At 32.3% G+C, this 21181-nt stretch overlaps 1 protein-coding gene, 1 long non-coding RNA gene and 1 pseudogene across 2 annotated transcripts; 2 read left to right on the top strand and 1 right to left on the bottom strand.

Annotated features, from left to right (window-relative positions):
- Positions 1-299: 299 nt before the first annotated feature.
- On the top strand, positions 300-1185 carry LOC132758085 (neuroligin-3-like). Its single transcript, XM_060749597.1, has 2 exons — positions 300-506; positions 718-1185. Exons 1-2 carry the CDS (start codon positions 355-357, stop codon positions 980-982), a joined length of 417 nt encoding a protein of 138 aa, XP_060605580.1. The 5' UTR covers positions 300-354; the 3' UTR covers positions 983-1185.
- A 6985-nt stretch (positions 1186-8170) lies between these two features.
- On the top strand, positions 8171-10776 carry LOC132758076 (neuroligin-4, X-linked-like; annotated as a pseudogene).
- Positions 10777-13888: 3112 nt separating this feature from the next.
- On the bottom strand, positions 13889-20834 carry LOC132758075 (uncharacterized). Its single transcript, XR_009629532.1, has 5 exons — positions 20380-20834; positions 19261-19519; positions 18086-18196; positions 17285-17383; positions 13889-16676 (listed from the first exon to the last, which is right to left on the bottom strand). It is a non-coding gene; the product is annotated as an uncharacterized LOC132758075 (long non-coding RNA).
- Between the last annotated feature and the right edge of the window lie 347 nt (positions 20835-21181).

Here is a 21181-nt window from a genome sequence, read left to right as displayed (position 1 = left end):
AATATCGAATCAGGGGTTCCTCGGAGTTATTTTGAAAATGTCTATGTGCCAGAAATGCTGAAAACAATGTTTGGGAAAACGTCAAAAGTTTTAACGGAATCAGTCATACATCAATACACAGATTGGACACGACCCCAAAAAGGGGCCCTTTGGGGGACGAGGAGAAATTTTGGGAGAGTTTACCTCCCCATAAATTTTTTTCTTTTTGCCGGGGGAAATTTCTTCTGTCCCAAAAAATAAACGATATTGCGGCAAAGAAATCAAAAATTTAAAACATCATTTTTTTCTTCAAACTTTGACCCGAAGCCAAGTTTTGTTCCCTACCCAGATTGGTTGAAAGGAGCTACACATACCATGGAAGTCGCTTACGTGTTTGGACTTCACGAGTCACTTGAGCGTAAACTTGTGGACGACTTAGGTGGTGTTGACCCTTTCAAGGTAACTCAAGATGACATCAATCTGTCAGCACAAATGATGACATTGTGGAGCAACTTCGCTAAAAGCGGGTAAGTCTTAAACTGTTAAAGCAAGCAGAGTTAATTAAAAACTATAAAAGTTCCTTCGGTCTCATGGTATTGCTGTTGGCGATTCAAATGTAACAAACACTCAGAAAATGATATTAAATATTTTAATTTTGTTTAAACTTATTCTAATGAGTTAAAATCATTCATATATTAAAGCAATGTGTCTGTACAATACTTTCAATTATTATTTCAGGGATCCTAATTCCCCTATAAATGCTACATCGTTTGAATGGCCGCAATACAACACTAACGAGCAGAAGTATCTTAATATCGTAGTTAATATGACGTCACAGTCGGTGAAGCACCATCTAGCGGCCACACGGATAGCGTTTTGGCAAGATTTGGCTCCCATTTTTAAACATTGTAATACTGAACAAATCACTTCAAATGCGCCATACATTTCAGTCCAAATTACAAGTGTTATTGTGATGTTATACCTATATAAACTATTGTTTTGATGTCATGGTGATTTGCATTGTAATTGACGGAAAGCATTGGAATGCACACATTAAACAAATGACAAATATCTACACAAGAACACTGTGCAGGTTGAACGCTTACAATTTATTTTGATTGCTTTTGGTCGCGGTTTAATCATTTACCGACAAGATAAAAATGTATCGTTCACGTGTTTAATTAGAATCTACTCATAAGCCAACAAGTATTCGTGTTCTGCTAAATGGATATCTTATAATTATATTTTATTTTGCCATAATTTTGACTATACTGGTATTGCCATGAAAATTTAACAGACGGTACCTTTTTATGATGAATTATATTGTATTTATTTTATTCATGACAAATAATTATTAGACTATTTTCCAATCATTAACTGAACTTAACCCATAAATCAAACTAAATCACATATTTCTTTTCAATGTTTTACAAGATATAGTACATAAAGATAGCACACCAATACGCACGCACGCACACACACGCGCGCGGGCACACATGTACACACACACACGCACGACACGGGCACCAACCCACACACACACACACCAACACACACAGCAACGTAAGCTTGTACGCACAGCTTAATCATTTCCTTTTGATTTTTTCATATTTGTTTCTTTTTTTCCCTTTTAATTTTATTCAATGAATTTAACATTTACACAAATCCAAGATGCTTAGAAAATATTTCGCTATTGGGGCATAAACATATTACAATGTAATGTCAATATGTTATTTATCTTTTTAATTTATGCTTCATATTAAAGTACCAGTACTTTTAAAAACTTAAGATATTTTATTGATAAATGGAGATAGCACAATTTTATAATACAATCACCCCAAGGGAAGAAAAAATAACTCTTTTGCAAAAAATATCTTACACAGCCCGAATCCGACCCTATTCCCGTGTGTCATACAAGCTCTCAGTGAAAGATCATATCGTCATAACTTTGTTCTAGATAAGAAAACAGGTTATTTTTCAACCAATTGCCAATTAATGAAGATTTCACGCGTGCGTGCAAATATATGCTGTCAACATTTAGAAATCCTGGTTTAACCGCTGGCAATTAATATTCAACAATCTTCGTTAAGAAATTTACGGATGCCCTATTTGTTTTAAAATTGTTGGAAGTAACGGCATTTCGTTTTTGCAAAATACCCCTTCTTGGGCATCGGTAAAGATTTTTTTTGTAAATTAATATAATAATTCCTAAACATTATCTTGGTATCAACTTTTTGTTTTATTGGTAGGAATAACGATTTATGATAGTATGGGTTACATTTGTCTTTTAAAGACATAAAGATTAAAATTTCAAACGGGGGAAATATCGGCACAGCGCCTACCTTGGGGGTTTCAAACGATTCCCGAGGAAAGGTTTGTGGCAATTCCAGCATTCTATAATCAAAAGGCGCGAGCTCCCTTGGTCGAAAAAAATTTCCACTTTTTAAAAATCATAAAAATGTTTAGATATACGCTATTCTGCTCTGAATATTATCTAGCTTTTTGACACTTAAAGTAAGGATGTCATTCGATGGATGGATTCTCGAGCTGGAAGTTATGTTATTTACTGACATTTTTTTTAATTTTTTGTGTTTGATACGACAGCCCAATCTGATTTCAGGACAGAATATGTTGGTTTTTGTTAACATTTTGCAAGTGTTGTAATTTTATGAAGATAGAAAGAAAATGAACATGTAGAACAGACCAAGTTGGATAGGAAGTTAAAACTCTTTTAACAGTCTTACAGTTCTATTGCTTTATATGCTGGAAACTTGATGAAACTTAAATGAAGAAAAGTTAAGATTATTTGTCATATAAATACATTTAAGCTATTTGAAATTGAAATCGTTCATTGGCAATGCTCATGTCTCAGTCAATTTTTAACAAGTCTACTTGTGAAAGATGAGTTTTATTATGCATACTAATGTTTGTGTTACTGCTTAAAGTTGCTTTTTAATGTGTTAGCAGTTGTATGTAAGTTATGCTGTATATTGTCTGTGCATGACTTTTAGTGTAAGAGCACTACTATATCATCTCACTATCTTGTTGCATGTGTCAATGTTCAAGCAGTGATATATTAGTGTTTATTCACCACCTCTCATGTTGCGGAGTTTAGATTATCCAATATAATGACGGCCTCGATCTTTACCAACATGTATGAAAAAATAAAATTTATAAGTCACAGATAAAACCCTTTGGTGATTCTTTTTATGTACATTATTTTTAAAGATGTTTGTCAATAATTTTGTTGAAACCTACATGATATGACTTTTAGTTCATCCCTCATACCTCTAAATTGGCTTTGTTAGTTTATTTAAGATATTTGAGTACGGATCCATAAGCTTCTGTACTTAAGTCACCTTTAATGGACTAGAAGTCGCACCATATTTGAAGTTCTTATTTAATGGCATGTAACGAAGTTAAGACACCCCCATGTTATGGACCTTTCCGGTTTTTCGTGTTCTTTTGTGCAAACCTGGTCAACCAGTGACTAAAAATTATCTCAGTATAGCAATTGGATAACAAGTTAGCCAATTTACATAAAACTGTAAACACTGGAAAGGTCCATTATTATCCTCGGTCTATATCTCTTAAAGATTATGGAGTCCCCGGTCATTATATTATGACCCAAGGTTAAAGTATTAGGACCACAGCACACAACAAAAATGACACTCGTGAAGAATTGTAACCTCCTTTAAATAATGACCCCTGGTCATTTGTTGTCATTTTAAAAAGAAAGGTTGACCTTTTCATATATAGGTGAAGGTTATAACGATTTACTTTAAAAATAATGGAAATAACTGAAACCTTTCCAATAAATGATGATTAAATTTCAAGTATGTTTTTTTTTAAATCTCAAACATTGAATGCAGCAGCTATAAGTGGAAAGATCTTTTCTTCCAGTGTTTTTTTTTCTGTTGATTTTACTAAAGTGAAACATAGCTTGTCGTTAAGTTGTACTCTTACTTTTTGTAACTAGAACTTGAGAATTAACTGATAACTTGGTTAAATATTTCACATGAAAGGGACATATATTTCATTCTTTATCCAAGGCTTTATCCACTTTAAGTCTGTCTCTCAATCCAGAGGTCATGTGCTTGAGCCTTTTTTCACAAGTATAGATAAGCTCTAAGAATCTTACGTTTGGGTGGATCGAATAAGCTTCAATTAGTTTTCATCATGATCGAGCTAGAATAAAATAAATATGTTAAGATAAATATGTTTGAATGATGTCTGAATATTATAAAAATTGGATCATATCTAGCCCGACCTTTTTGAAGAGAAAATATCTAGCAATTGCATACAACATACATGTAGTCCGTTGCCTTTGCTGATTTCGTTTCGAAAACTTCAACATTTGCCTTTATTTACGAGTATTTTTATTTCTTGATGAATTGTCTTTATACATTGACACATCAACCAATTAGGCAATACCTTCAAGTAGACCAGACTGAAGGTTACCTTTGACTCGTAAATGATATTGACATTCAAGGTTAAATGTTTGCTTGATATTTGCTATAATTGGCTATAACTTTGTTGTTTTTTGTTTGGATAGTCAGCATACTTGGATTCATCATTTCTTTCGATCAAGTAGATCAAATTGACCATGACGTGAATTCACCAATGCCATTTACCTTAAAGGTCAAATTATTGAATTTTGCTTGATTTTTGTTAAAATTGGTATTTACTTTGGTTTTTTTTACAACTTTAACGTCGTCATAATTGAACGCAACCCATATTCATCGTATGGGAACGTTTAGTCGTACGTAGCGATGAACGGACTAATTTTAAAAATTTAAAAAGGGGATTTTGTTTTTCAATGTGAAAAAGGAAGAAAACCCTCAACTCAGTATTTTTATTTTTAAGTTTTAATGTCTTTTTTATCATATGGGGTGGTTAATTTCCCATTTTCCCTTTTTTTTTATTATGAAACAACAAACAAATTGCCAAATTAAGATTTATAAAATTAAAATCATTTTACGTTTCTTATGAAAAAATTTTAAGCCCCCTCGTATGTTTTATACTTTAATTTTCCTGTTTGTTTATTTTATTGATACTTTTCTATCGCCTATATTATAGTGATAGAAATAGTTAATTCTTTTAAATATCTTGGTTTAACCGTTTTTAAAAATTGGCAATGAATTGGAAAGTGGTATCGATCACAGAAAAAAATCGCGCAGCATGCTGGTTATGCGTTACACAGTCTCTTTAAAATAAAAAATAACATTGAACTGCCAATATATCAGAAATGTAAGCTGTTTGATTCCTTGGTATCACCTACATTTGTATTTTAAAATTCGGATCGGAAATATGAGGTATGCACCCTGCTATTATATCAGAAATGTAAGCTGTTTGATTCCTTGGTATCACCTATTTTAAATTTCGGATCGGAAATATGGGTTATGCACCTTGCTATCGATATTGAGAATGTACACACGAAATTTCTGCGCCGTATGTTAGGTGTAAAAACATCTACAACTACGGAGAACTTGCTAGAAAACCAATGTCCTATGTTCGTAAGATTAATATGATAAAATACTGAGTGAAAATATTGCATCAAGATAAATTGTCACTTCATAAAAAGGTTTACATGAGGCTGGAAACTGATTGCTAGCTAGGTAATGCTTACGAGGGTAACTGGGCTTTTCAAATAGAGTATTTTGTAAGAACGTGGGTTTCTCTATGTCTGGATGCAACAATCCAATATATACACACAAATACCTTTTCAGAGATTAAAGTGACATTATGCTCATATTTTTATAGTCAAGTTTAGCTGAACTGACTATATATTTCAAAAGATTTACTGTTAAAATGATGATTGACCAACAGTTCATAATAGAAAATGTTTAGGATAAAATCTAAATCTGCCTAAAATATAAAAAGACTGCCCCACTCTATATATGGAATGAACGGTACATGTTAATTCTAGTGGATATTTACGGAAATTTTGTTTGAACTGTTGAATCCATGCGTTGTTTATTGTTAGTGTGAAATAAACATTTATATTTAAAGGAATGTTGGCAAAATAATAACTTATTATAACATTCACTTGTTTATTTATTTATACCCTTAGATGATCATCATATATCACTTTAAACAACGAATAATTGATATGGTATTCAGAAGTGGTTAATTATAGACGTTTAGAAACATATAGTTTGTACAAACATGCTTTCGAAAGAGATCGGTATTTGGAAGTTATAACTGACCAAAGGTTTAAAGAGCCCGCTTCAGAACTTCGTCGCATAGATTTGGTTTATACAGAATTTATTTTAGTTCGATTGTGTAGGAAGCTATAAGCTTATAGACACACTTTCGAATCCGTTCCTGGAACCAACCAGTACTGAGCAATGAGTGTAAAGTTTCTTGCTCAAGGAAACAACGACTTGCCCCCTGACGGGGTTTGAACCCATACGGCTAGCGATCATTAGATTACTAGTCCGACGCGTTAACCACTCGGCCATGCCGCCACTTAGATTTTTAATAAAGAAACCGGAAGATATAACAATGTACCGCGAGATCAAAGGGTCTGTTCATCATGCAGCATAAATATATTAGAGAAAGAATATAATTTTCTGTTAGTTTGCCTCAAATACAGAGAACTATTAAGGCGCAAATATTATTTTCATTGGCCTTCGCTTTAGAGTACTCTTTTGTAAATTATTTAAATGGTTATTCTGTATGGCTATAAACTTGTTATTTGTTTAATCCCAATAAAATTATTATTTGAGTTGAGTTGAAAAATAATAAGTATAGGTTAGTGTTATTTAGTAAACATTTATAAAATTAAATTGGTCGAACTAATTAAGTAATTAAGTTGGTAAATGCTTACTAATGAACACTAGCCAACAAAGTCTTTGAAATTATTTTTATACACAGTCAATATGCTATACTGATAACAGTTTGCCGATTTACCAGAGTAAATGTGCAACGATTGGTTTTACATTTCTAAAAACCATGATTTTTGTTTTTATGCATTTACTCCAATTTACCATTTACAACAATATGTATACAAAAGATCAAGATTGTATTGTTTTTCGTTTTGGGTCTTTACAAAAAAATGCCATATCAGCGAAAAAACAATAAGATAACAACGATGAAACCTACATATAATCGTTTGTGATGGTTAAATAGCACAAACTTGATAAATTTAATCTGTGAATCATATATACACACGTATATACACAGGTAAATATGCACCACATGTTTGCTGTATGTTTGGTACCCCAAATGTTATCCATATGTAAAACATCTGTGTTTCATGTGTTTTGAAAAACATATGTGTTTAAGAACATGTGTTTTTCATATGTAAGATTAACATATGTAAACAGTACCATATGAAAAATATGTCAACAAACATATGTTAAACTCATGGTTATCACATATTTTTCATATGAATAAGTTTTCATATGTCTATGTATAATATATTCTGCAAGCTTTTCTCTATTAGATCCTTAATGATTGTAAATAAATTCTTAGAAGATTCTTGGTTCATGCATCTATTATGGTTATGGAGAGAATTTCTATTCATGATATGTCGAGGCTGTAGAACAATAAAGAACACTATAAAGTGTTTACTTTAGTAATTTACATGTACTTTGTTAATTGCCTAACTTGAGTTAAAACTTTAAATGCATTTAATCATGATAACTATAATGAAATTTTCATGCTGAGCAATAAAGGTACAACCTTGACCTTACTAGATATAAATACCATTTTGCATGTTAGAAGAAAAAATATATTCTTTATTTGCCTCCGAGTAATGGAATTCTCCAAATATTTAACTAATTTGATGGTATTTTGTGATAATATTGATGACTCTGCAGATTTGTAAGGATCATATTATATTAAAAGTTCATGCTATAATCGTAATTATTTTTGGCTTAGTTATTTTCAACATTTAATCAAGCATGCTATTAAAATGTTTATTGTACAATTTATTATTCGTTATCTTGTAAATAATTTGCATTTTCTGAATTATTCCTGGCATGACAAGATCTTTCCACTCCATCATTTTATATGTGATTTACCTTTTCATTTGATGCTTTGTGAAATTACGTCAAGGTGTTATACAAAAAATGTGGTTATAAAGTACGCAGTTGGAGGTCTAATATACGATGTTTGCACACGTATCGTCGATATCCTATAAAAACATATATACATATTTATACATTCATCCATCATCAAGTAACACTCTCCTTGGGAAATTATATAAAAAATGTAAATGATAGTGTAGATAATATAGATATCTGTACATTTGTACATTAAATTGAATACGAGTAACTTGAAGACAACCCTGTCGGATATAAACTTAATACCTTATATAAACATTCTAGTAACCAACATAAACAGTTGTTTACAAAGCGCGTTAACAAACTTTCATCCTTCAGCGCGCATGCCATTTAGTGTAGAAAACGTGTATATTTGATTTCTACACTTCTGTTTTATGTGTGGATTAATCACGTGCTAGTCCCCCAGTATTTATATCATAATAATTTGGTAAATTAATTTTATTACATGTGTTAGAAAAATCAGAAAATTAAAAGGAAAATGTCTCTATATAAAATATTTTTCTTATGTATTCTTCAACATCTATTTGTTATAGAAGTTTTAAGTTCGTGGCACCAGGAAATAACTTTATCTACTGGGATTGGAACGTTTATTGGAAATATAGATACGGTAACTTTTGATGGAGACAGCAAACATGTTCAACGTTACCTTGGTATTCCATATGCTAAACCTCCTGTAGGAGAACGAAGATTTGCACGACCGGAGCCATTTGGAACTTTTTCTGATGTTTATAACGCAACATTTCATAGACCACATTGTATACAGGTCATACCGCCGTTTTATAAACACCTGGAAGACATGGTCAAGAGCGAGGATTGTCTTTATCTCAACATATATGTACCAAGTAATACGACTTCAAAGAACAATAAGTTTGCGGTTATGTTGTATATTCATGGCGGAAGTCTTGCTATTGGAGGTGCTGATATATATTCTGGAGATATTCTAAGTGCATTTAATGATGTCATCGTCGTTACAATCAACTATAGACTAAATGTTTTTGGATTTCTAAGCAATGGGACTAAATCGTCCGGAAATTATGGATTATGGGATATGAGAATGGCTATTCAATGGGTTCATGATCATATTAATGAATTTGGCGGGGACCCTACACGTGTTACACTTTTCGGAAATTCTGCAGGTGGTCTGGCGGTCATGTACCAAGCCATTTATCCTCAGAACAAAGGTTTATTTCAAAGGATAGTTGCACAGAGTGGAAGTGTATTGGGTTTCTGGGCGTTTCAAAAGAAACCTACCGAGGTATTCGCCAAATACATCAAAGATACAAATTGCGATTTATCCGACTACGATCAGATAATTGAATGTCTCCGCAGTAAATCTGTTAAACAGTTACAAACTGATTCATGGTCATTTCTTCCATCAGTAGACAGAGACTTTTTGCATAAAGACCCTTCTAGCATTCTCTCTGATGATTCTCTTGAAGGAAAGTCTGCACAGGAGTTTTTTGCAGAAATTGATGTCATCATAGGTGTAGCTGGTAGTGACGGAGCGATGAATGTTCCTACATGGGAGAAAGAGTTGAAAGAAAAGCAAATAGACATAAAAACAGGGGTTCCTAGAAGTTATTTCGAAAATGTTAAAGTGCCAGAAATAATAACAACGGTGTTTGGCAAAACGTCTCCAATGTTAACTGAATCAGTAATACATCAATACACAGACTGGACACGACCAGATGATGCTTTGACGACAAGAAGAAATATGGTGGATCTTGCCTCCGATTCTGAATTCTTTTTACCAGCAATTAATTCAATCAAAAACATAGCGATATCGTGATGAAAGGGCGTAAATCGACATCATTCTTTTATGTTTTTGACCAGAAGCCAAGTTTTGTTCCCTACCCAGATTGGCTGAAAGGAGCGACACATACCATGGAAGTCGCTTACGTGTTTGGTCTTCACGAGTCACTTGAGCGTAAACTTGTGGACGACTTAGGTGGTGTTAACCCTTTCAAGGTCACTCAAGATGACATCAATCTGTCAGCACAAATGATGACATTGTGGAGTAACTTCGCTAAAAGCGGGTAGGTCGTAAATTGTTAGCAAGCAGTTCAATATTGTAAACTGGATGTGTTTTTTCAATACCAATATATTGCAATTGGCGATTCAATGTCAATGTGTAAAATATTTAAGGAAATTACTTAAAATATCAAATATTGTCTTTATAAATCCTTTGATTTTTTTTTCAGGGATCCTAGTTCCCCTATAACTGCTACATCGTTTGAATGGCCGCAATACAACACTAACGAGCAGAAGTATCTTAATATCGTAGTTAATATGACGTCACAGTCGGTGAAGCACCATCTAGCGGCCACACGGATAGCGTTTTGGCAAGAATTAGCTCCCGTTCTGCAACGTTGTAATACTGAACAAATCACATCAAATGCACCATATATTTCAGTTCATTTTACAACAAGTGTCAGTGTGATATTTTACCTATGGAAACTGTTTCTTTGAACTGATCATACATGTGCATCATTATATAGACATTAATGATAAATATTCGTAATAGACACATATATTTACAGAAGGAGACTGTGAATGTTTACTTCTGACATTTCTAGTGTTTCCCTTTTAACCAAGGTTCAATCGATTTACCTATAAAATTCCTCTGTACACGATTTAAAAAAAAATATTTTACATTTTCAACGCATCAGCTTACAAATATCTGTGTTTTGTTAACGGATAAGATAATATTAAATAGAATAACTTTGTTTTTACTGAAATGATATTTTTCTGCCATGACAATGGTCTATATCGGTAATTCCACAGAGAGCTTGAAAAAAATAACAAAGCAAAAGACTCTATACATGTAAAATGCAAATTTAGAAAAAGAACATAAAGGAACTTTTATTATCATAAAAGAATGACATAACCGACAGGAAGTATTTTACACGTATATATTCTGTAAATAAAAACTTTTTTCATGTTGACGCGCTGTATTCAGTCTGTATTGAAGTATACAGTTTCACAGTTGTATAGAAATATACTCCAAAGTACACACTATATGAAACTTTATCACAAATTTACATCAAAATGATTATGTGTACATGATAAATTGTTAGGCAACATTTAAACTACATTATCGTATTTCATTACCTGCATTTAGATTGAAATAAGTTTACGTAGTTTGAATAAAGTTGTGTGATTCAATTTTCATAGATATTAGTCATATGCATTTTAAAACAAAGGACAACAGAATCCCGAAAGAATGCAAGGAAAACACGATCAAATAGAAAATGGTGCAGTGTCGGTTTGATTGAATCTGTTCATGGACCGTACTGGAAAATGTAAGTTACCGTCCACGCCCCCCCCCCCCACACCGTTCTTAGCACAATTCAACATTTAAACACGAATAATGGTGAAACATATTTGTTATATATACTATAATATATTAAAATGACTTCAGAGTTTGTATGGATAATCACAGTACCAAATACGCCTCTGTTTTGCATATAGCTGTTCTGAATCGTTTATATACACTGGGTGTCTGCATAATACACTCATACTGTTCACTTAATTAAAGTCATAAGCGTTTTACGGTTCAACAACTATAACTAGCGTTTAACATTAGTGTTAAATACATTCAGTCACTTGCACATGCAAATCACGAACAACAACAACAAAAACAACATCGTATTATGACAATGTTGAATATAGATTTATATCGTGCATTTACTTCATTTTACCCAATGAGCATATTGTTAAAAATGGCTTTTTTCATTGAAAAACCTCCTGTTACAAGTTCAAACTGCTATGAAACTATGAAAAAATGTTTCAATACTGATGAAACTTGGCTAGACCATAACCTCTGTAACAGCATGCTCAATCGTAAGTTTCTTGTTACCATAGCAACGGGGGAACGTCTCAAAATTGCCAAAAACCACTATTTTGCATTGTTTTTTTCCATCAAATCTGCAACTTCTCAATGAATTCAATGAATTGAGTTAGAGTAAAAGAATTTTCAGCGTCCGTTACTAGTTACCCTAAGATCGACCTGAGACCATTTTTAGCCTGTCACATGTCCAAAATGTCCATATCAAATCTCTGTTGTACTTGATGTATTTTTAATATAAAACAAAAACAAAAACACTATTGTTTCAAGTGTTTTCCTTTATTTAATGTGTTTTCTCACGGTGGTGTTAAGCAAGAGTCTATACATTCTTAAGTTCCTTACTGTTTATAACTAGTACTGTACTCTTACATTGCTGCAAAATCTGTAGCACCGAGTCCCATATAGCTGTATATTTAACCAACAAACTTTAGTATTTTACTCAACAATTTATATTATCTCGTTGTTATAAATGTATTGCGATGTATTGTTTTTAGCCAGACTATAAAATATATATTTGTAATATATATTTAAATACATGAACATTTGTTTACTAAACAAATCAGCAGATACTAAACATCTTTTTTACATCATGTTGTACTTTAACACAATGATACCATGTTGTACTTTAACACAATGACATCATGTTGTACTTTTACAAAATGATATTATGCTGTACTTTAAAAAATTGACGTCATGTACTCTAACACAATGACTTCTTGTTGTACTTTAAAGATATACTACGCTCAAATTTGATATAAAAATATTGATAACTTCTACAAGTTTCTTTGTAAAGAACAAACAGCTGGGTAGAAAGGAACTGAAAACAATGCTCAACAAACTTAATGTCAAGCCGATGAAGAGGATAATTTAGAGTCTCAATTTTACACTCTGTATGTGATCACAATATGAATATATGAGCCGCGTCACGACAAAACCAACGTAATGCGTTTGCGACCAGTATGGATCCAGACCAGTCTGCGCATCCGTGCAGTCTGATCAGGATCCATGTTGTTCGCTTACAAACCCTATAGAGTAGAGAAACTGATAGCGAACACCATGGATCCTGATCTGACTGCGAGGATGCGCAGGCTGGTCTGGATCCATGCTGGTTGCAAACGCATAACGTTGGTTTTGTCGTGACGCGGCTCATATAGTGTCAATAAAAAATACTAGGATAATTGGATCAAAAACCAACACAAATTAAGTATCAAAACATGTTTCGCTTTATTAAGCTTCCTCAGTTGATACATATATAAAAAATGACGTAAACGTACAGTCATTTTTTAAAATAAGATCAACTTCTTTTATTAAAGTTCGACATTTTCAGTAATAATTTCATATAATTCAATAAATTTCTGTAATTAAAAAATCATACATGAAGATGAATATAGTATCTCGACATCTAAACAGGTTCTAGAATATACCTGTTATATGTTTCAGCTAAATTATCAAAGTAACAACATTTTGCGCTTGTAAAAAAGCTAACTCTCTGAAATCATTCGATATTCTTGCGTATGCACAATTCATTTTCTATTTTTTTAACCAAAAAAATGTAAAATTGTATTGTTAAGTCAATGCCCTGGTCTCATACGAGTCATTAATTTATGTTATATAAAACGTATATGATATATTTTGTGGGTTTGCAGAAAAAGCTCATCACAAATATTTGAATAATGTCGTAATTATCTTATAAAATGAGCCGCGTCACGACAAAAGCAACATAATGGGTTTGCGACCAGCATGGATCCAGACCAGTCTGCGCACGCTATTAGTTTCTCTACTTGTTATAGGGTTTGCAAGCAAACAGCATGGATACTGCACTCTAAATCTCAGTGTTTTGATTCCAAACACATGTGAAAACACCTATCTGTAACAGTTTTAAAACATGTTGCGGTGTTTTCACAAAACACTGATGTTTCACACTAAAACACGGGTGTTTTCCTAGAAAACGTGTTTAGGTGTTTTGTCTGAAAACTCCTAACACGTGTTTTGGGACTGTAACAGATTTAAAACACGTTTACACGTTTTAATAGTTTCCATGTTTTATTTTAAAACACGATCAACCAAAAAAAGTGAACAATGACACATAAACATATTATACACATTTTAATAACATTTTGAAATTTAGGTTAAATACGAATTGTTCTTCATTACTGCACATAAATGTTAAATAGATCAAGACCCCCTACCATTATCATAATATTATTTTTGGTATACTAAAATTAATATTGCATGCCTGACAGAGTGACAGTAAAGTTGACAACTTTTGGAAAAACACTGTCAACTGAGGTAGCATTTCCTACAGGTGGCAATTTTACTGTCACCTTGTCAGCCATGTTACAATCCAATGCAATATACCCGAAATTCTGGTGTTACCAATCACAAAATTAAAAAGAGCATTTTCATTTTCAAACAATTAAAAACAAGGCAGTCTGAAGGACATCTATATCCCCTTCGCAGTGGACAGGAATCTGTACTTCTTGATCTTTAACAAACCATGTCTTTTAGAGAAAAACCTGGCTGTTGTGCCATGGTCGTGATTATTTATGCTAAAATATTTAAAATCTTCCATGTCAAAAAGTTATAAACAAGAATATTTGACCTCTACCTGTGACCTTTGGGGCAGTGACCTGATTGTTGCGCTCTGCACATCCTCTTATAATGGTGATCATTTGTGCCAAGTTATTTAAAAAACTTTTCAGCAGATTAAGTTATTTAGGGGACACAAAAAGTGGACCATTAACATTTGACTTTTAAGTGTGACCTTGACCTTGGAGGTAGTGACCTTGTTGTTGTGCTTTGCTTATCATGATATAAAGGTGATCATTTGTGCCAAGTTATGTTAAAAACTTTTCATCAGTTGAAGTTATGGAGTGGACACAAAAGGTAGACTTTTTAACCTATGACCTTAAGTTGTGACCTTAGGGGTAGCGACCCGATTATTGCGCTTTGCACATCGTCTCATACTGACCATTTGATCCAAGTTATTTCAAAAAAATTTCACAGTTTAAAAAAGTTATGGAGTGGACATGGAAGACAGACTGAGGCCATTCTTGTAATCCCCTCCCCTCTATGCAGAAGGGGATTAAAAATGAATGTATAAAATAAATACATAAAATAGATTACAGTTATATTTAGGCAAACAATTAAGTAAATAAATAGATAAACAATTAAACAACAAAAACAAATTGATATATGGATATCAGTAGAATTTCAGGTAAAATGAAAACATATATAAAATGGATTTAACTTCTCTCTACAAAAATAAAACCTTTTTACACAGTAAAGCCTACCTCCCTGTAAAATGTAAAAAACCCGGTTTTGGCACAAATATGTATCATATTTGGGTATGAAAAAAAACAAACAGTATTTTCAGACAGTGTCAAAAATCGGTCATTCAATGTTGACTGTCCCCAATAATGTGTCCGAGTACTGTCAGACAAATTATAATACACTTCATGGTTACGAGGAGGGGGGGGGGGAGTCAAAAGTCTGTGCACTAGTGCTCTATTTTTTATCAGTAACAGTATATATCCTGATGGTTCATAAATATCTTTTGTTGTGGTGCGCTTAAGGCTTAGACAAAAAATAGTACACTTTAGCACTCTAAAAAGTTACAATGCAACTTTATACAATATTTTGATAAATCATTTCTTTGACTCCGAAAACACCAAAAATTTAAATGCACAACAAAGGTGCCTGATCAGTGAAAACTAGTGATCTCTGTAAATAATTCTGCTTACCACTTGAAATCAGTAAATGAAAATTTAATAAATCTGATATGATAATGAAGTGAGCATGTGTTAAAGTTAGACAGTAATACATCAACAAAATACAAACTTATTTAAGACATCAATGCAATATATTAAACTTACTACATAGCATGTACAAAATAAGAGCATATTAACATTTGCAAACAACAAATAGCACTAATACTTCTTAACTGTAATAAACAATTTATAATATATGGCATTTTTATGCTTCATTGACATAAAAATGTCACAGTCTGCAATAACATACTGATGTCATAAATAATAAAATTAGTGTTTAAACACTGCATTATTAAGTCAATCTTTTCTGCTAGTGAATAATAATTTGATAAATCACTGGATTTAAAAGTTCCTAAAAAGAAGCATAGTCTTAGCTGTTTTGAAAAATATTGACACTTGACATTTGCTATTTCAAATAGAGCCAAAATATACAGCTTCATGTTCAGACATCAAGAGGATTTAAATGTCTGATTAAGGAAGGGGAGGGATTGCACCATCTATGCAGCAAAAATAAAGGCACTGATCAGCTGATGGTTACCACACAGCTATTCTGCACCTTTGTTTTTGCAAGTGCAAAAAAGCAGGTTTTTTCATGGTAAAAGGTAAGCTGTTAAGAAGTCAATAATATGTCCATGACACAGAAGGTTGAATTTAATTTAAAATGTTGGTTCTATTTGTTCATTAGTTTTTCCAATTTTTCCACAAAGTGTTAATACCCAGCCGACTTGTGACTAAGAAAGACTTGTTTAAATACTGTTTGTTGCATGAATCCAAGGAGTTGTGAAAAGCAGTGGGATGTTCTAGATCCATTATATAATACCAGTTTATTAATAAGAATAGCCCTTCCATGAGGCTATCTGTCTCAAGTAGAATCTTGCACTGGTCTCCAACAATATACTGTTTGTCCAATTCTATGTTGTTAAAAATAAAAACAAGGCTTCACTTGGAGGAGTATTAGGCTGTGATGTCAGATGACAGGACCTTTGACAGATTAGCTTCTTCAATATCCTGCAAAATGAACATGGAATAAAACAATGAATGAGTACCATCCTTCATAACAGGATCAGGGAAATCTTCTACCTTAAGCATTTCCAACCAGCACATAATAAAGTGTTAGTTAATGTCTGCTTCTGGAGCAGTAGGTCAGAAATTCGATCTTCTGCTATGCCATGCTGAGCAGGGCCAACATTCGTCTATTTTATATAGTGACAAGACAGGCAAAAAATGAGATACCATGTTTGACAAAGAGGCATATCTATAGAGATACTTATCATATACTTAAATAAGTTTACAACTCAATCCATTTAATATGCTATTTTGACAAAATTGTAAGTTGAAAAGGGGCATAACTCCAAAATATAGTTCTAAGAATAACTCCCCTTGTCTGAACAGTGTGTCTTGTAATGTAAAGCAAATATAAAATGAATTTATCAAAGTCTTATGCTGATACCTTTGATAGTTTTGACATTAATTCATTTAATAAATTTCAGAATTTTGTCCCTTGTCAGTTACAAATGTGTCTTGTCATGATTAGCGGCTGCAAGTATTCAAGTTAAAATTAAATTCAGTTGTATTATACAAAACTGACCAAAAAAATTCCGGTAAATTTACTATACCTTATGTAGAACTACAATTTATCTAGTCTTGCACCCCTTTCCATGTTTGAATCCTGTATTACTTTCTATGGCTCTTATAACGTCCAAATCATCTTTGCACTGCAACAGGAAACCAGTAATTCTAAGTAAACAGAAACGCACACAATCAGATCCTAAACACAGCTTTCAATATGACAAAATGAACAAATGATTAGCAGTCAACACACTGCGTTAACAATTTAACCATATTTGCATTAAAAGTGACAAAAGCACTGTAAAAACAAACATCAGCCACAAAACAAGATTATGCCATGTTGGATTTCCTGCAATATATCTCAGGATAAAGTCGCAAATTTTTGAAGTCCAGTCAGACAATGTATTTCAAAGCACATTAAAATTAAAAATTACATATTTTGTATTAAAAATCAGATATTTTATATCTAAAAAAAACAACAACAACAAATAATCATTGTCAGAACTATTTGATTAATGTACAGGTGCAGAAGCATAATCAACTTCTGACTGGGTCTCCTTTGTTCAACACAACCTTGTTATAACACGGTAGTTTGAATCCTTTATATAGACCATGTTAGTTAACCATTATATCCAAACAAAAAAGTATTTATTATATATTTAAAAAAATATGGAATTTTTCTTTCTATTCTATACCTTTTGTGAATACAATTTTTACCCTCTTTTAAACATTATTATATCTTAAGCCGCATTATATCAAGGCTGTGCTGTATGCATAGTCAGATTGCAATGATATCTTTTTCCTTATTCCACAAGGTTGCCTGCCCTAACAGTAATCTTAACTCATACCTTTTTTCCTCCAGGTTTAAGTGTAGCTACTGCTTCAAACAATATCTCTAGATTGTCAACAAATGGTTGGATGTGACCTACTGCAAGAATTAATTTAATTTCAAACAACATCTGAAAAAAAAAGAAAAAGAAAACAATTATTATAATTAGCTTATTTGATCATCATATGATAATTAAAAAAGGAAATGTAGCAAAACAGCATAGATCACCTGCCTTTAAATTTCACTTTCCAAATATTGTTATAACCATTAATGTTTAATATGCAATTTATGACACAATTAACAGCCATTTGTGTATGCTCATATATGATGTAATTTATAAATTATTTCTTTTTTTTTCTTAGTTAATTTTTTTAGTGTATTTTCCTCCACATTCAGGAAAAAGTTCTGTTCAGCAACAAATATGTAACATGGTTGTTGGGGTCAATACCAACCTCATGTTAGTTTAAACGTCGCATTTATGATTATACATCCAAACAATACTGTAAATATTACAATAATAACCATTCATGGTTATTTTTATACATACTCATAGTCTACACATTTTAGGAATTAATCTTTGAACTTTATTATATCCAAAGGACTTGCTAGAAAGAACCTCATATAATGAGACTTATAATGTGACATGTAAATATGCATATTGATAAAATGATTTTGTAATTTTAGTACAACATATTAATCTTTGAAATTATTTAAGCCATGGCATGATAAACCTGCAGTAAGGATGTACATCCATCAAGGACTCAGACCTGACTAGATGCCTGCATGGTTGGGTCCTGGCTATCCACTCAATGAAGTATAGGACCTTTGGGTAACCATTGAACGCACAGTTAACATCTGATTGGATAAAGGGGTGGATGGGATGATCCAGGTTTTTGCTGAGCATACATGTAAATTAAAGGTCATGCCCCTGCTCATATATAAATTACTCAATGTGTCAACTCATTTAAGATTCTTTATATACAATATTGCATTTTCCAATGTTCAAATTTAAGTTATGTTATCAGCTTAATTGTTCCTTTCTCAGAAATATTGTTGGAGTTTAACACCTGTTTCAATAGTATTTCAGTTATATTGCAGGCATTTTTGACAAGAAATATTATACTATATATCAGATTTTAATAGTCAACTGATAAGACAGAAAATTCAAATCTACCATTTTTTCATGCAACTTACAAGATGGTGTTACAATTTCTGTCGCTGTGGTAACAGTTGTGGACTCTGTCTCAGTCTTTGACATGTTGGCATCTTGGGTGTCTGCCCAAACATTACAACAGTGTCTTTTGGAATATCTGGTTCTCATAATTGTTGGTCTTCTAGAAGCATCAATACTTAGTTTTGAATATGTCAAGGATGGCGTTTTCTTCCATTTCTGTCACATCTTTTTCCAGCACAACAATCAAACTTCCTCCTTGCAACTGTTGCTTGTCACCAGCTAAAATATTGAATAAAACTTGAGTTAGTGTTTCTGAGAAAAAGTCATCAATACCAACTAGATCGAAGTATCAAACTGTTTGAATTATTTATCAAACTACAGATCTTTTCTGTAAAACATTAGACAGTCATTCTAACATAACAATTATGTATTGTAGCTATCAAATATTATATAGATGAGATCCGTAGTTACATTCATGAATATGATTTCTGCCATCACAAATGGATCTCAACAGCATATATAGAACTCAAATTAAATTTTGACAACTGTTCCTGTCTTTTAAGAAAATTCTAAATAATATCATCAAGTAGGGTTTGTTTTACTGTTAACATGATTATTATATTTTGTGAAAAGTTTGTGTTTTGAGTCTACTTGTTTGAATTTTCTTTATACTGTGAATCAGATATTTTTGCAAGGCTAAAATTTTGTGAATAATATGATTAACATTTAGGGTTCACCATGTTAAATGTTTGTGAAAATCAAAGTGGAGGACAATAGTTATTGCAATTAGGTAATACTTACATGATGATAATTTATTGAATTTGCAAATGTAGTAAAAATTAAACACAGAAAGGTAGAATCACATTTCTTTTTTTAAAAAATCAATTCAAATGTAAATAAAGCTATGATACTGTGAAATGTCTATTTTTTTCTATTCATATTAACGGTTTTACTTGGCATCTGGATCACCAGACTTTCACAAAGTGTTTTACGCCAACAACTGTGGCTGTACAGTAGTCACACCTGTACAGATTTTCTTATGACAAGGCTTTATATTCTAAATAATTCTGAGATTCCTCTTTTGAGCACACAACCTAACACTGTGTTGTAATTGTGCTGTAGTGTGTAAAAATACTTACCTTTCTTCAGAAGGTCTTCAAGACTGCTTGCAAGGACAGATATTCTCTTCTGCCTTGTAGTGTAACACCTCCAAAATTTTGTACTCATTAGCCATACTAGTTGTTAAATATGTAATTATGAGAAGAAACTTGTAGCGTAACATGTAGATCTGACAGTACCCAAAATTACATTTTATTGAAGTACCTGTATTTATCCATAATAACTGTTCTTCCATTACAGATATGCTAGACAGGGGCAAAACAAACTTGAGATCTTGATATTTTTTAGCAACTGTCTTTGTATCTGAACGTTTTACAAAGGAAGAGTCAATATGTTCATCACACTCTATAACCACAACTTGCACAAGAAGAGTAAAAACAAAAAAATTCCGGTATAGATGGATACCGAAAATAAGCTATTTTCGCGAAAATAAGATCGCGGCTACGAAAATAAGATTTATTTTTTAAATAGTGCATTTATCTGTTGAAATAATTATGTAAAATATATATTTATGCATTCATTGAATGAATTTACAGCAAATTAAAATTTCAGAACCAAAAAAATATTTAAAAAAGTGAAGTTTGAGCCGAAAATACTATCGTACGAAAGCTAGCTTAAAGCGAAAATAAGATCGGATCTACGAAAATAAGATTTATTTTTGATAAAATGTATTGGAAAACGTATTTTTATTGTTATTAAATAATTTGCATGAATGAAATAATAAAGAATGAAGTATTTTGTAATGAAATATTAGACGTTTGTGCGGCATACATGGTAATTTCCAAAATATAGAAAGTATAGAAAGAAGGCATGCGAAAATAA

Source organism: Ruditapes philippinarum, unplaced genomic scaffold (genome assembly GCF_026571515.1).
Source record: "Ruditapes philippinarum isolate M1 unplaced genomic scaffold, ASM2657151v2 ctg1077_1_1_1_1, whole genome shotgun sequence".
In the NCBI taxonomy this organism is placed as follows: Eukaryota; Metazoa; Mollusca; class Bivalvia; order Venerida; family Veneridae; genus Ruditapes; species Ruditapes philippinarum.
Note: the sequence above shows the minus strand (reverse complement) of the source record. Positions and strands in the feature narration are given on the sequence as shown.